The sequence below is a fragment of the Ictalurus furcatus genome, chromosome 1, assembly GCF_023375685.1.
Source record: "Ictalurus furcatus strain D&B chromosome 1, Billie_1.0, whole genome shotgun sequence".
Lineage (NCBI taxonomy): Eukaryota > Metazoa > Chordata > Actinopteri > Siluriformes > Ictaluridae > Ictalurus > Ictalurus furcatus.
The window spans coordinates 10,579,129-10,594,773 of record NC_071255.1 but is presented as its reverse complement, the minus strand read 5'-3'; the positions used below and the strand labels follow the sequence as shown (position 1 = coordinate 10,594,773).

The 15,645-nt window shown below is 43.8% G+C and overlaps 1 protein-coding gene across 1 annotated transcript; it reads left to right on the top strand.

Moving 5' to 3' along the window:
- The first annotated feature begins 823 nt into the window (after positions 1–823).
- abhd16a (abhydrolase domain containing 16A, phospholipase) lies at positions 824–15,529 on the top strand. The gene is made up of 20 exons (XM_053624853.1): positions 824–953; positions 1,913–1,969; positions 4,180–4,246; positions 6,820–6,906; positions 7,164–7,249; positions 7,362–7,435; positions 7,524–7,631; positions 9,115–9,229; positions 9,320–9,424; positions 11,502–11,565; positions 11,689–11,738; positions 11,883–12,006; positions 12,691–12,795; positions 12,886–12,949; positions 13,052–13,108; positions 13,220–13,282; positions 14,113–14,189; positions 14,284–14,382; positions 14,803–14,849; positions 15,083–15,529. The coding sequence occupies exons 1-20, from the start codon at positions 849–851 to the stop codon at positions 15,164–15,166; spliced, it is 1,638 nt and encodes a 545-aa protein (XP_053480828.1). The 5' UTR covers positions 824–848; the 3' UTR covers positions 15,167–15,529.
- The last annotated feature ends 116 nt before the right edge of the window (positions 15,530–15,645 follow it).

The window sequence follows — 15,645 nt, the reverse complement described above, 5'->3', positions numbered from 1 at the left end:
GCCTATGGGGCAGTTACGGGATGAACGAACGACTCGAACCCGAAGACACGAGAGGTGAACTAATCATTCCTGTTTCCAAGGAACAGACGTGACAAATGTGACGTGACAAAAGAAAGAAGGTGAACTAACAGACTGCATAGCCTGAAGACCTATTAATCATTTCTGTTTCTCATAATTTGGTCTTGGCTGCATTAGCCTATAGTTTATTTTATTATTCCAAATGTGATCAACATTTGCGTAAGTACTAGATATGTTGGGGAATTTAACACATAATTTTAATTATATTCTGGTGAAATCCTCAGTGGTGGAATGACCTTCCAACCTCAATCCGGACCGCAGAATGTCACCATCTTCAAGAAACAGCTAAAGACGCACCTCTTCCGTGAACACCTAACCAACCCCTAAATAATAATAATAATAATAATAATAATAATAATAATAATAATAATTACTCTGGTACTTACACCTCTACTCTGCACACTTTGCTTCTTCTGGAACTCAATTAATGGATCTTATATGGTAGCACTACTTGTATTGTTCTCTGCTTGATATATCGCTTTGCTTGTATTTTCTCATTTGTAAGTCTCTTTGGATAAAAGCTACTAAATGAATCAATGTAAATGTAAATGTAAATGAACGAAATGACTCGAAAAAAAGATCCGTTCATTTTGCTGAACGAGATTCAAAGATCCGAGTCAGTAAAATGATCCGAACTTCCCATCACTAGAATTGATTCGTCTTTTCTCTGATTCGCTATAAAGGAGTCGTTCAGCAAGAATCGCTCACGCGCTGGCAGGAAGTTTGAATCGCGTTGATCCACATGGGCTTCCGTAGCTGCCGACCGAGAAATGATGGCTGCCTGGTTATGGATTCGCTGCCTGTTCGGGCCCAGTCTGCACCGGATCCATCGCCCACAGGAGCTCCCCCGACCCGAGAGCAGAACAGCAAGGAGGGTACGCACTCGACTCTTGCGCAAAACTATTCCTCCAATAGTAAACAGACTTTCATCTTTAATTCGGTCTCGCATCTTTGGCAGGTCTCCGTCCGAAACCTCACACTACCGTACTACTTCTTCAACACACTACTGTACTCAGTAGTACGCTAGTACCCCAGGTCACCATTCATACTGTTTTCACATACTATTCAGTGCGCTAGTGTGCGGTTTCAGACCTAGTGAAGGTGCGGTATCGCTAGTTAGCATGCTAATGTCAGGTGGAAAGGTGGAAAGGTCTGTCATGGTGACCTCTAAGAATAATTTAAAGCCGAAACTAGTTACCATTGAATTTGCCAGTTTATTAGGAATATGAATCTAAAATAAACACAGGGAGTTGAATTGTGCAACAGTTACGTCAGTTACTGTGAAGATAACAAAACGGCTATAAGTAAACGGCACTATATTTATTTACCTGTTATATAGGTAATAAGGCAGGGGGTCTCAAACCTTTTCAAACCCATTAACTCGAAAATACATTTCTTTTGTGAATATTTCTAAATGTGTACAGTAATATTTAGTTTGTTTATTATATCCACAGAGACTTTTATTCTTCCTGAGCTTTTCCTCTGACAGAATGTATTAGGTCTAAGTTCAATTAAATCCTTTCAAGTCAAGCAATAATAATCAATAATCTTTGCTAATGGTGGGTTGTGATTTAGACCTCAGTAACCAAATTATTCAAAATCACAGCCTTTGCTTCACGAACCCCGGTTTGAGAAGCGACGTACACCGGGAACCATCTGGATGTAAGCTGTGGTATCTGTGATTTAAGGCTGAGGTGCTAGACAAAACAACAGTATTTGTGTATATGAAGTTCAGTCACTGAGGCAGTCTGTCCCCAAAAGATTAAGTGTTAAAAATAATAGTAATCTGACTTGTATGTGGCTGTCGGTTCATTCGCGTCGTTCTGTTTTGCAGGGTTGGGATTACCAGCCGAGAGGTTTGGAAAGACACACTGACAGTATCCTCAGTTGGGTAAGTGACTCACAGGAGCATGATGTTCATGGATAGAAGACGGTCATGTAGCGTTTCCTCAAACAAACCAGATTCAACTCGAGTGCTATTGTGTGTTTTAGATCAGGGAAAAATATAAAGATGTGCATGCCATGTTGCACCCGGAAAGGATTGAGAATGACGACTGTTACAAGTTACGAGAATATATCAACGTCAAGTTTTGTCCAATACTGTTCTGAGTATTTACACCGATCAGCCATACTCTTAAAACCACCTTCCTGATATTGTGTAGGCCCTTTGTGCCACCAAAACAGTTCCGACCCGTTGAGGCATGGACTCCACAAGACCTCTGAAGGTGTGCTGTGGTATCTGGCACCAAGACGTTAGCAGCAGATCCTTTAAGTCCTGTAAGATGTGAGGTGGGGCCTCCATAGATCGGATTTGTTTGTCCAGCACATCCCACAGATGCTCGATCAGATTGAGATTTGGGGAATTTGGAGGCCGAGTCAACACCTTGAACTCTTTGTTCCTTAAATCATTCCTGAACAGTTTTTGCAGTGTGTCAGGGTGCGTTATCCTGCTGAAAGAGGCCACTGCTATTTGGGAATACCGTTGCCATGAAGGGGTGTACTTGGTCTGGAGCAATGTTTAGGAATGTGGTACGTGTCAAAGTAACATCCACATGATTGCCAGGACCCAAAGTTTCCCGGCAGAACATTGCCCAGAGCATCACACTACCTCTACCAGTTTGCCTTCTTCCCATAGTGCATCCTGGTGCCAGCTCTTCCCCAGGTACATGACTCATACACACCTGGCCGTCCACATGATGTAAAAGAAACCGTGATTCATCACATCGGTCCATTTCTGATGCTCACGTGCCCCTTGTAGGTGCTTTTGGTGGTGGACAGGGGTCAGCATGGGCACTCTGCAGCTACGCAGCCCCATACGCAGCAAGTGTACGCCCCATATGCAACATTAACTTTGTTAGCAACTTGTGCTACAGTAGCTCTTCTGTGCGCATCAGTGAGGCTTGGGAGCCGATGACCCTGTTGCCGTTTCACCAGTTGTCCTTCCTTGGACCACTTTTGGTAGGTACTAACCACTGCATACTGGGAACATTCCACAAGACCTGCTGTTTTGGAGATGCCATGCCCTGAGTTGTCTAGCCATCACAATTTGGTCCTTGTCAAAGTCGCCCAATCCTTACGCTTGCCCATTTTTCCTGCTTCCAACACATCAACTTGCTGCTTAATATATCTCACCTCTTAATAATCAATGTTGTTCAACTTACCTCTCAGTGGTTTTAATGTTATGGTTGATTTCGTGTTGATTGTATTTCTTGTATATTTTTGCTTGTGCACTTTTTCAGGAGACTGTATTTTTAACGATAATTTTGTAAAATCCAAATAAGCTTTACAGATCTTTATTGGAAAGGGTTTAAGTGATGTTTTTCCTGCTTGTTCAATGAACCATGAACAATCATTGCACATGCACCTGTGGAACAGTCCTAAAGATGCGAACAGTTTACAGGCGGTGGGCAATTAAGGTCACAGTTACAGTAAATTAGGACACTAAAGAGACCTTTCTACTGACTCTGAAAAACACCAGAAGAAAGATGCCTAGGGTTCCTGCTCACCTGCGTGAACATGCCATAGACCTGCTGCAGGGAGGCATGAGGACTGCACATGTGGCCAGAGCAATAAACTGCAATGTCTGTAATGTAAGACGCCTAAGACAGTGCTACAGGGAGACAGGAAGGACAGCTGATTGTCCTTGTAGTGGAAAATTACATGTAACCATGTGACCCCCCCCCCCAAATGCCTTGGTGGAAGAGTGGAGTAACATCTCACAGCAAGAACTGACAAATCTGGTGCAGTCCATGAGGATGAGATGCACTCTAGTACTTAAAGCAGCTGGTGAACACACCACATACTGACTGTTACTTTTAATATTGACCCCCCCTTTGTTCAGGGACTCATTATTCCATTTCTGTTCATCAACCTCGTTCAGTTTATGTCTCGGTTGTTGAATCTTTTTATGTTAATACAAATATTTACACATGTTAAGAAATGTGCTAGAAATAAAAGCAGCTGAATGTGAGGTGATGTTTCTTTTTTTTTTTTGGCCGAGTATATACGAGTTATATAGAGGAATGACTTGAACTCGATGTACTTGCCCCAAGAGACTTGTGTGTGCTGAAGGTAATTAAAATGTGTTTTTCTTCTCTCCAGGCTTCAGTGCTGTGGTCCCTATCTTATTACAGTTCACCTCTCATTCTCTGCTATCTCTACAGGAAAGGTATACAACTGCTTGCTTATACACTTAACGCTCCAAACCAGGTTGGAAAGTCCCAACCATTCCACGTTTTTTGTCCCGTTCCACCTCCTGTGTCGGGTAATCAAGGGTTGTAGACTCCTGATTGCTTCTTCACCGTGCGAGCAGCCGATAGATTGCATTTGCCTCCAACTATGAGTGCTGATTATAATGGTGGTCTAATCAAGTCTAATCATACTAGTTGAGTCATATGCTAATGCAGGTCATGTATAGTACTTCTGTTGGGGGAAATTCCTCATCTCAGGTTGTGTATTTGTGTGTGCGCAGTGGCCTCTTTCTAGCTGTCGCACGTAACAAGTGGGTGTACACACGAAAGAGTTTCTTTTGTGAGAGTGAATCTAAATTCTTCTCTGTGGTGTTTAAAAGAATGTTGTTCTGGAGTGGTTGTACTGTGGACATGTAATGAAGCTGAAGTTTTGTATACAGTTACAGTAAATGAAAGGTAATTTTGGTGTTTTAAAACAGCGTTTCATTCGTTAATTGACCACCACAGAGCAAACATATTAAGCCTATAACCACTCGGAGTTATTTGGATTAAACAGTGCGTACGCTGTCTGTCGTCAGTTGATTCGTGAATGATTATTTAATCATGAATTAATGATTTGTTTTGGTTGAAGTGTAAAAATGCAGCGATTTAGCCTTTTACAGACAAACTTTATAGTGTTATAAAATCTAAACGCCAGTCGGACTCTGTGTAAATCCAGGCTTCATTATACCGGTTTAACAGTGGAAGGAAGTGGGGTGTATAGAGTTGTGGGCTTTTCCTTTTATTTTTGGACATTTTCATGACTTGTAACTGCTGCTGTAATCATAAAGACTGTCCTGTACTTATTCGCAATATAGTCATATTAAACATCTTGACATCACTCTTCCACAACTGCGTACTTTAATGATTTATAATCACACTATTCAGCATCACCTAGAAGACGATGAGTTCCCCCCTTGAGTCTGGTTCCTCTCTAATGTCTGGATTCTTTCTAATGTCTTCTCTGCTCGTCAGGGATCAGGATGTAAACCTGTATTTCAGTAAGGGGGCTTTCACACTGGTAGTTTTGTCCGAAACGGAGCACGGTTTCCATGTAAAATTGGTAATGTGAAAGCTGTCACACGGGCCGGGAAGCGCACCATGGTACCGAACCCGAGACGACCTGTAGGAGGTGGTCAGAGTTCAGTTGCACCGGAAGTAAAGTAACCTGCGTGTGTGTTTTAGCCGATAACGACATCATTAGTTTCCACAGAAGAGGTCCACTGCTGCACATGATGGCACCAAAATAATTAAGAAACAAAAAATATGATGAGTTGCATTGCGTTCTCCATATGATGACCGAAGATGAACGCAAATGCACCGGGGTTCAATAGAATCAAGTGCGTCTGAAACCAGAGCAGTGCTGCAGGGGGTGCTGGGAACAATCACACTCCGATTCAGTCCGCAGCAAACATGCCCAGCGTGAAAGCCACCTCACTTAGGTTTATCACGGTTTGAGATTAGAAAATTCTGGTTACTATGAGATGACATTACTGCATAGTATGTACAGTTGTGCCAAAATATTTGCATACCCCTTGCAGAATCTGCTAAATCTTAATACTGTTTAAAAAAATAAGAGCGATCATAAAAATCCCATGATGTTGTTTTAGTTCTGTCCTGAATAAGATATTTCACATAACAGATGTTTACATATAATCCACAAGACAAGATTATAGCTGATAGTTGCCTCAAGAAGGCAACACGATACATTAAGAGCCAGGGGGATGTAAACTTTTGAACAGGATGATCGGTGTAAATTGTTAGTATTTTGTCTTCTGGGAGACATGTTACTGTAACTATCTTATTTAGCTTGTGAAGGGCAGTTCTACATGGGGGGGGATCTTTAAACAAAATAATAATTTACGCTGATCATCCTGTTCAAAAGTTTACACCCCCCTAGCTCTTAATGTATCGTGTTGCCTTCTGGAGCATCAGTGAATGTTTGCACCTTACGGAATAGTCGTGTACGAGTCCCTCAGTCGTCCTCAGTGTGAAAAGACTGATCTCAACATCATATAGCGGCTGTTGGAAAGGGGTCAAATATTCAGAAGATGCTGGAAAAGCAGAGAATGTGCAGGACCTGGAGGATTTTTCTGAAGAACAGTGGGCAGTTTAACTGCTCAGGACAAACAAGGGGCTCATGAAGAACTCTCACAAAACATAAACACAGTCGTGGATCATCCAGGTAACAACACAGTGTTAACAATCAAGGGTATGTAAACTTTTGAACGGGGTAATTTTTATAAATTCAGCTATTATCTTGTCTTGTGGACTATATGTAAACATCTGTTACGTGAAATATCTTATTCAGGACAGAACTAAATAAACAACAACATGGGATTTTTATGATCGCTCTCATTTTGTTAACAGTATTAAGATTTTGAAGATTCTGCAAGGGGTATGCAAACTTTTGGGCAGAACTGTATGGGGGGGAGGGGCGTACCATTCTGATCGTTTTACATATAAATGTGTGAAATATTGCATTGCTGATTTATATTTGTTTCTGTTTCAGGTTATATCTGTAGCAGTAAGCTCATTCCCGTCAGCCAGTACGTTGGCACGGTGCTGGTCTGTTTACTGGGAGTAGCGTGTCTGAGAGGTAAGCTGTTCGTTTCCACCTGAAGTACATTTGAACGCCTGTCAAATCAGTTGTTTATACTCTAATGCAGTGTAACAAGGAAAACACAGCGCATCTTTCAGAAAGGTGGTAACTCCTCAGAAACAATGCTTATCCCAAATGTATTTTATTTATTTATTTTTTTTAAATCCATGGTACAACTGTATCCTCTGCCACCAGACGAAGCCAGAGCTGTAACTAGCAGCATGTGTTTGTGCTTTTTGTTGGGGTGTTGTTAGGCTGGGGTCGCTGGAGAAACCCTGAGTATCACCAGTTCATCACCATTCTGGAGGAGACCAAGAAGAACCACACAAGCAGCAACAAGGTGAGGTCATGACCATGTCTTGGCAACATTCCTACTGAGACCAGCACGCTGATGCAAATGCACTGATGTAATCACGCCTCTGCTTGCGCTGTTTTTGCTCCTTCCTGTTTAGAAAAAACTTTCCAGTTATGATTTCGACTTCTCACACTGGCCAGCGGATTTCAGCTGGAGAGAAGTCAGCAATCTGTAAGTCATTATATACACGGTCATTTGTGCATGTATGCGTAAGCTCGACTTCCTGGGGTTGATGATGGGGTCTTCCTATGTTTGACAGGAAGTTGTCGAAGGCAGGCGTTTCCCTGCTGAAGCCAGAGCCCAAACTCCGAGGAGCAGCAGACAGTCTGCTGAATTCAGTACGAACACTGCCATGCCACATTGTCAGGTAATGCACGCACATGTACATTTGGCAGGCACCCTTATCCAGAGCGACTTACATTTATACAACTGGTCTGTTGAAGGTTAAGGGCCTTGCTTAAGGGCCCAGCAGTTGCAGCTTGACTGTGCTGGGATTTCGAACTCACAGCCTTCCTATTAGCAGTGTCTTAACCACTGCAGTACACCGATCAGCCAGAACATTAAAACCACCTGCCTGATATTGTGTAGGTCCACCTTGTGCCACCGAAACAGCTCCGACCCGGCAAAGCATGGACTCCACATGACCTCTGAAGGTGCCGTGGTATCTGGCACCAGGACGTTAGCAGTGGATCAACACTTTGAACTTTCAGCATTATCCTGCTGAAAGAGGCCACTGCTATTAGGGAATACCGTTGCCACGAAGGGGTGTACTTAGTCTGCAGCAATGTTTAGGTAGGTGGTAAGTATCAAAGTAACACCCATATGAGTGCCACGACCCGAGGTTTCCCAACAGAACACCCGGGATACCGTGAACACCCCACAAGACCTGCTGTTTTGGCGATGCTCTGACCCAGTCGTCTAGCCATCACAATTTGGCCCTTGTAAAAGTCACTCAGATCCTAACGCTTGCCCATTTTTCCCGCTTCCAACACATCAACTTCGTGAACTGACTGTTCACATGCTGCCTACTATATCCCACTCCTTCACCGGTGTCACTGTAACGAGATAATCAATCTTATTCACTTCGCCTGTCAGTGGTTTAAAGCTCTGGCTGATCAGTGTATATGCCCATGGAAAAAAAAATATTCCAACAAATACCTTTTTAAGCCTCTCAGGAAATATGTGTGGTGATCTGGGAAAACAGGTTAGATGACAAAATAGTTTTGAGCAAGATTGTTTTTATTTCCTGCCTGTAACTTTATTCAACCTCTCAACTTAAAGAAACCATCAATATGTTTCACCTTTAAATCTTTTGACCTTCTTCTGGGAAATATCATGTTTTCATGTTTTAGACTTTGTCTCAAGTTCAAACCCTTGCTAGCTTCTTGCTATAGTGTGATTTTGATTTGATTTTTTTTTTTTTTGCCCCGCACACAGTGAATATCTATCAGCCTTTTTACAAGTTGTTGGATAACTTGATGTGTGTCTAATCAGTTTAGTTTATATTCAGATACTGACTCTGAAAATGGCTGGAGTCTTTGAACGCACTTTATTTCCCTCTTCACTATTGGGAGTAAGAAGAAAAAACCTAGTGGTGCTAGTTGTTTAGTGCTTCTGGCTATTTCATTTCAGGAAAACTGGTCATTTTCAGAACTATACTGTAGTATAAAGTGTCAAAATATAGTGAAATGTATCTCTTCCATCTCTTATGAGCCGTTTTTACTTGTCCGTGTAACACTCAAGCATACTGTTCGGGTTTGGTGTGAAGTTAAGGGCCATACAAAATGATTGACACTTGCTGAAACCACTCTCCATGATGCAAGTGTTTTTATGTTGTGTTTGTGTTCCAGCTATCTTGTAGCTCACTCGTTTGGCCGGAGGATGCTGTACCCAGGCTCTGTGGGTCTGCTGCAGAAGGCCATGAGGTCAATGCTGCAGCAAGGCCAGGCCAAGCTCATCGAAGAGGTAACTTGAAAACACAATAATAATAATAATAATAATAATAATAAAGTACTGTTTTATTTAACTTCATTTTTTTTTCTTTATTTGCTTTAGTATGATGGTCAGAGAAACAAGCTGGTGGCATGCGACGGAAACCGAATCGACACCATGTTTGTGGATCGGAGGAGAGGAAACCGGGGACCAAATGGGAAAACTTTGGTAAGTAGCATAGAGCAAATAAGAGACAAAAGATATGTAGCGTTAAAAATGGTATTTATACCGTGGAACTGTCGAATTCTCACATGGAATGTTGATCACTGATTCATTTTGTATCAGAGCAGCTCTGACGAGGTGAACCACAGGTTTATGGTTATGTCCTAATACGTTATCATTTGTGTGGTTAAAAACTAATTCACAGGGATTTGTGTTCATTTCTTTTGCCTTTTTTTGGTTTGTTTTTGGATAGACTTCAGGATTTTCTAGAGCATTGTAATATCTAACATGACGAGGTTTTTTTTTTTTTTTTTAAGACTGATCACAGACAGTGAGACAGACAGACCGAGAGAGCGAGACAGACAGACAGACCGAGAGAGCGAGACAGACAGACAGACAGACAGACCAAGAGAGAGTGCGAGACAGACAGACAGACCGAGAGAGAGCGAGACACAGACCGAGAGAGAGACAGACAGACAGACCGAGAGAGAGAGAGAGAGAGAGAGCGAGACAGACAGACAGACCGAGAGAGAGAGCGAGACAGACCGAGAGAGACAGAGAGAGAGAGAGAGAGCACGAGACAGACCGAGAGAGAGAGAGCGCGCGAGACAGACAGACAGACCGAGAGAGAGAGTGAGACAGACAGACAGACCGAGAGAGAGTGAGACGGACAGACAGACCGACCGAGAGAGAGAGAGACAGACAGACAGACAGACAGACCAAGAGAGAGAGCGAGACAGACAGACAGACCGAGAGAGAGCGAGACACAGACCGAGAGAGAGACAGACAGACAGACCGAGAGAGAGAGAGAGAGAGAGAGCGAGACAGACAGACAGACCGAGAGAGAGAGCGAGACAGACCGAGAGAGACAGAGAGAGAGAGAGAGAGAGCACGAGACAGACCGAGAGAGAGAGAGCGCGCGAGACAGACAGACAGACCGAGAGAGAGAGTGAGACAGACAGACAGACCGAGAGAGAGTGAGACGGACAGACAGACCGACCGAGAGAGAGAGAGACAGACAGACCGAGAGAGAGTGAGACGGACAGACAGACCGAGAGAGAGAGAGAGAGAGAGAGAGAGAGAGAGAGCGAGACAGACAGACAGACAGACAGACCGAGAGAGAGAGCGCGAGACAGACAGACAGACCGAGAGAGAGAGAGTGAGACAGACAGACAGACCGACCGAGAGAGAGAGAGAGAGAGAGACAGACCGACCGAGAGAGAGAGAGAGAGAGAGACAGACAGACCGAGAGAGAGAGACAGACAGACCGACCGAGAGAGAGAGAGACAGACAGACAGACCGAGAGAGAGACAGACAGACAGACCGAGAGAGAGCGATACAGACAGACTGACCGAGGAGAGAGAGAGCCAGACAGACAGACCGAGTGAGCGAGAGAGAGAGCGCGAGACAGACAGACAGACCGAGCGAGCGAGAGAGAGAGATAGAGCGAGACAGACAGACAGACAGCGTGAGAGAGAGGCAGACGGGGAGACACAGAGACTCATGAGCAAACAGCTGTTCATAGTAGAACTGATAAAAGTGATGACAGGAACGAACTTGTTTTGTAGACGTTCTGCTACATTAAACCTAACTACAGAGTGATAAAATCCTGGCATCCAAAGCATCTAGTTGTTCTTGTTACTAATGTGTATGCTTCAAACACCCTAAAAAACAAACACACACACAAAAAAAAACTTCAAACAGGAAGGGAAGGGAAGGGAGCTATCGGAGAAAAAACGCTTTCGGGCATTTGACCTTGCTGTGACCTTGAGCCTAGATCGGTTCCGAAATCTGATCAGTTCATCGTCTGGTTACGACGATGATTCCAGCTAGATCCTACAAACGTTTAACCGCTCTGTCTTCAGACATCGCGTTAGCAAGAGTCTCGGACACGCACACAACTCGTAAACGTGACGATATTTCACAGAGGTGGGCAAATTGTTCCGGTGTAACAGGAAACCCTTTGAGACATGTTGTTATTATTGGAAAAGAGTCAACTTACGGGTGAGCTAGTTCTTTACCGGAGTAACGCAGGAGGGTTGGGTGTGTAGCTGTGTAAAGCGCGTGGTATCTTGCGTTCCAGGTGATCTGTTGTGAAGGGAACGCAGGCTTCTATGAGGTCGGCTGCATGAACACGCCACTGGATGGTGAGTATATACTGATGTGGTCGGTTCTGAAATGAAATCAAGCGTCGCACAAGAGAAACTGTTCTGAAATCAGTTGAACGATGTCCCTTCCTTCTTTCCCACGTCTCTCTGCCACTTTCTCAGGTGGCTACTCGGTCCTAGGCTGGAATCACCCAGGATTTGCAGGCAGTACGGTAAGTATCACTGGTTACAGGTTCAGATGAATTTTATATGGAATCTCACGTTTCCATGCGTTCCTGATTCTCATCTCGCTGTCGCCCACGAAGAAGTGGAACAGTTTAACCCTTGACACATCTGTATTCGCGTCTGTGTTTCAGGGCGTGCCGTTTCCTCAGAACGAGGCGAACGCAATGGATGTAGTGATCCAATTCGCCGTGCACAAATTGGGCTTCCAGTTGAGCGACATTGTCGTGTATGCCTGGTCCATAGGGGGATTTACAGGTAGGCAGATTTATAAAAAAAAAAAAACAAAACTCACTTGCCACTTTAATAGGAACACCCGTACCTTGTCAGCTGGTCTTTTTCTAGTTTTCAACTGTCCTGTTTTGGGTTAGTCCGTACCCTTGGCTGACAGGAGTGGAACCTGATGTGGTCTTTTGCTGTTCTAGTACATTCGCCTGAAGATTGAACGTGCTGTGCGTTCTGAGATGCTTCTCTGCTCACCACAGATGTAAAGAGTGGTTTTTTTGAGTTACGATAACCTTCCTGTCAGCTTCTCTGAGCTTCTTTTGTTTGTCTATTGCACCATTCTGTGTAAACTCCAAAGACTTGTGCGCTTGTGTGAAATACCAAGGAGATCAGCAGGTTCTGAAGTACTCAAAGCAGCCCATTTGGATCCAATAACCATCCCTCAGGTTCAAGTCACCGAGAGCACATTTTCCCCTACTTTGATGTGACATGAACGTTTACTGAAGCTTTACCGGTATCTTGTATCTTTTATGAATTGCACCACTGCTACATGCGTGGTTGATTGCCTGCATGAATGTTCCTATTAAAGTGGCCTGTGAGCGTATTTATCACTTTTTATGTGTTTTGTACTACAACACACACAAACCTGGACTTAGTTTTATTATAAGTAACTGTGTGCTCAATCTCTCTTGTTGTCCTGCCTATCTTTTGCTTTAGCCACCTGGGCAGCGATGTCATACCCAGAGATCCGTGCACTTGTTCTGGACGCCTCCTTTGATGACCTCCTTCCCCTGGCCTTAAAGGTCATGCCCGACAGCTGGAGTAAGAGTCCTGACGGTCATCATCTCTACATCCTGTGAGGCAGTAGTGTAATGTAGCAATTCTTGATTGTGTGTGTGTGTGTGAGAACAGGGCCGCTGGTGACCCACACAGTCAGGCAGTACATGAACCTGAACAACGCCGAACAGCTTTGCAAGTAAGATCCTGTACACAATGTAATAGTCATATAAACTGTAAGTGTAGTTAAGTGACATGATCATGCTGATCAGGTGACTCTTATTGATCTTGCTCTGGGTAGGTACCAGGGACCAGTTCTGTTGATCAGAAGAACCAAGGATGAAATAATCACAACCACGTAAGCACTCACTCACTCCCGGTGGTGGTGGGGTTTTTTTTTTTTCCCCTTTTCAAACTGATTAATACACTGTGTACACTGACTATGGTTTTGCTGTGCTCTGATATGCAGGGGACCAGAGGACATAATGTCCAACCGAGGAAACGACCTACTGCTGAAACTGCTCCACTACAGGTCTGACCGCACTTAAGTCACTTTTAATCTGTAGCAGAGTAGGATCATTGAGTGAGGAGCAGTTTGATTGCTATGTCCTGGTCGATGCAAACGAAAGGCTAGAAGATGCTGAGGCGACATCAGGATTAATGCACTCAACTCTGGCTGGTGTCTCACTGAAGCTAAGCAGGGTTGAGCCTGGCCAGTAACCGGATGGGAGACCTCCTGGGGAAAACTACAGTTGTTGCTGGAAGTGGTATTAGTGAGGCCAGCAGGGGGTGCTCACCCTGTGCTCTGTATGGGGTCTAATGCCCTAGTATAGTGACGGGGACACACTACTGTAAAAACAGCGCCGTCTTTCGGGTGAGACGTTAAACCGAGGTCCTGACTCTCTCTCTGTGGTCATTAAACATCCCAGGACACTTCTCATATAAGAGTAGGGGTATAACCCCGGTGTCCTGGTGAAATTCCCCCATTGGGCCTTCTCCATCACGGCCTCCTAATAATCCCTCTCTCCTCTCCACTAATAGCTGGCGTGTGGTGGGAGTTCTGGCAAATGATGGCTGCTACACACTAATGGTGGTTGAGCTTTGAGTGTTCGATAAATGTAACTGCATGCTAATGGCTAAAACGATAGTCGCAATTGTATTGCTTGATTATTTTAATCAGCAGTTATTCATCCAAAAGGCCTTTTCGTTCACGTTGTACGTCATAAACCTAAATCCCTTCACATGTACGACAGCTCATCTCAACGATGTTCACCGGTATTAAATTTTACTAAGCAATAAAGCAACATTATAAATTCACATTCATACCCAGGTCGGTATTTCCTCTGATTGTGTGCGACTCAGGTATCCTAAAGTAATGACAGACGACAGTGTCCGAGCGGTCAGACAGTGGCTTGCGGTCGGATCGCAGGTGGAAGAAGGTATGCGTGTGTTTTTTAAAAACGTCGTCTTCTATCGTTTTTTTTCCTAGGGGTTAAGAAATGATCAAAAGAACTCGTTCCTTTTCTTTTTCAGAGTCTGTATACATCGGGTATGAGGTGGACGATGACTGGTGCTTGTCTGTGCTGCAGTCCTATCAGACAGACAGAGACGCTCCTTTCCCCTGGAGCGTTGGTAAGAACACCGATTATGGAGATGATCACTATCTTGACTATCAGGAGTGCGAATCTCGCCTCCGCCCTGTGTGCCCAGAGTTAAGGGGAACAAACAATGATTGATTTACTCTAGCTCGTTCATATTCGTTGCACCTGCGCATCACGTGCGCCTTGCCGATCCACGGTTAATGAACGTCAACCCCAACCTTGCTTCTTCATACGATCTGGTGTATTGTTTTTTTTTTCCTCCCTTGGATTCTCAACAATAACCTGCTGTAAGACATTTGTAAATACCAAATAATGAAATCTTATTGATGTCTTTCAAGGGGGCTTAGCCCTGCTAGATTAGGTATACCACCTGCCCCTGCTTATGGCAGCTGTATAAACACCTAGGAGGGGGGGGAAAGCTGAGCTGTGATATGCTCTTCTGTATTACCAGGTGAGGATATGGCACTGGAAGGCAGACGGCAGCTTGCTCTTTTCCTGGTGAGTGGAAAATAACACTCCTACTATACTGTATTTTATATATATATATATACACACACACACATACACTATTAATGCTTAACATTTCTATAATAACTAGTGCACCATTCAGATTGAAGATCTGCAGTGGTAAACCTTCTGCTTGATTTATAACTCACCCCCCAGCAAGAACAGAAACATGGATCCTCCTCAAATCTTTTTTTTTTTTTTTGTTTTCTTACCATATCTCCTAGGCTCGAAAGTACATGAGGAATTTCGAGACAACGCATTGCACTCCACTCCCCATCTCGGAGTTTCACGTACCCTGGAAACTCTGAAAGCCAGCGAGAGAGCGGGACGGAGAGACTAAAGGGAAGCACAGAGAAATCTTGGTGGAATTTTAGTGTTAAAAGTTTTGATTGTTATTAACGATGTGCGTTTTTGTAAGTCGGGTGTCTGCATGGTTCTTTTAAGAAGTTGATGTTGGTGCTCTTTCGGGGCTTGAAATAAACGCCCGTGAATAGAAAGTTCCTTTGGAAGGAACTGGGCCAATCCCTTTTGCTCTCAGTCTGTTTCTATCCTCTGTTTTGTGAGCAGTCTTTATTTATTATGAATGGTGCCCTAACATAGACCCTGAATGTTACTGTATTAAAAATGCTTAATAAAGACGACGGACTGTGTGGTCCGTGTGAATCCCAGCAGCCCACTTGATCCAGCTGCATGTTTAAAATGTTCCACAACCCTTTTTCGCACAGGCAACATCGTGGTGATTAAAGCTTTTCATAAAGAACCCACGAAAGGAGAAAAGTCAAACAAC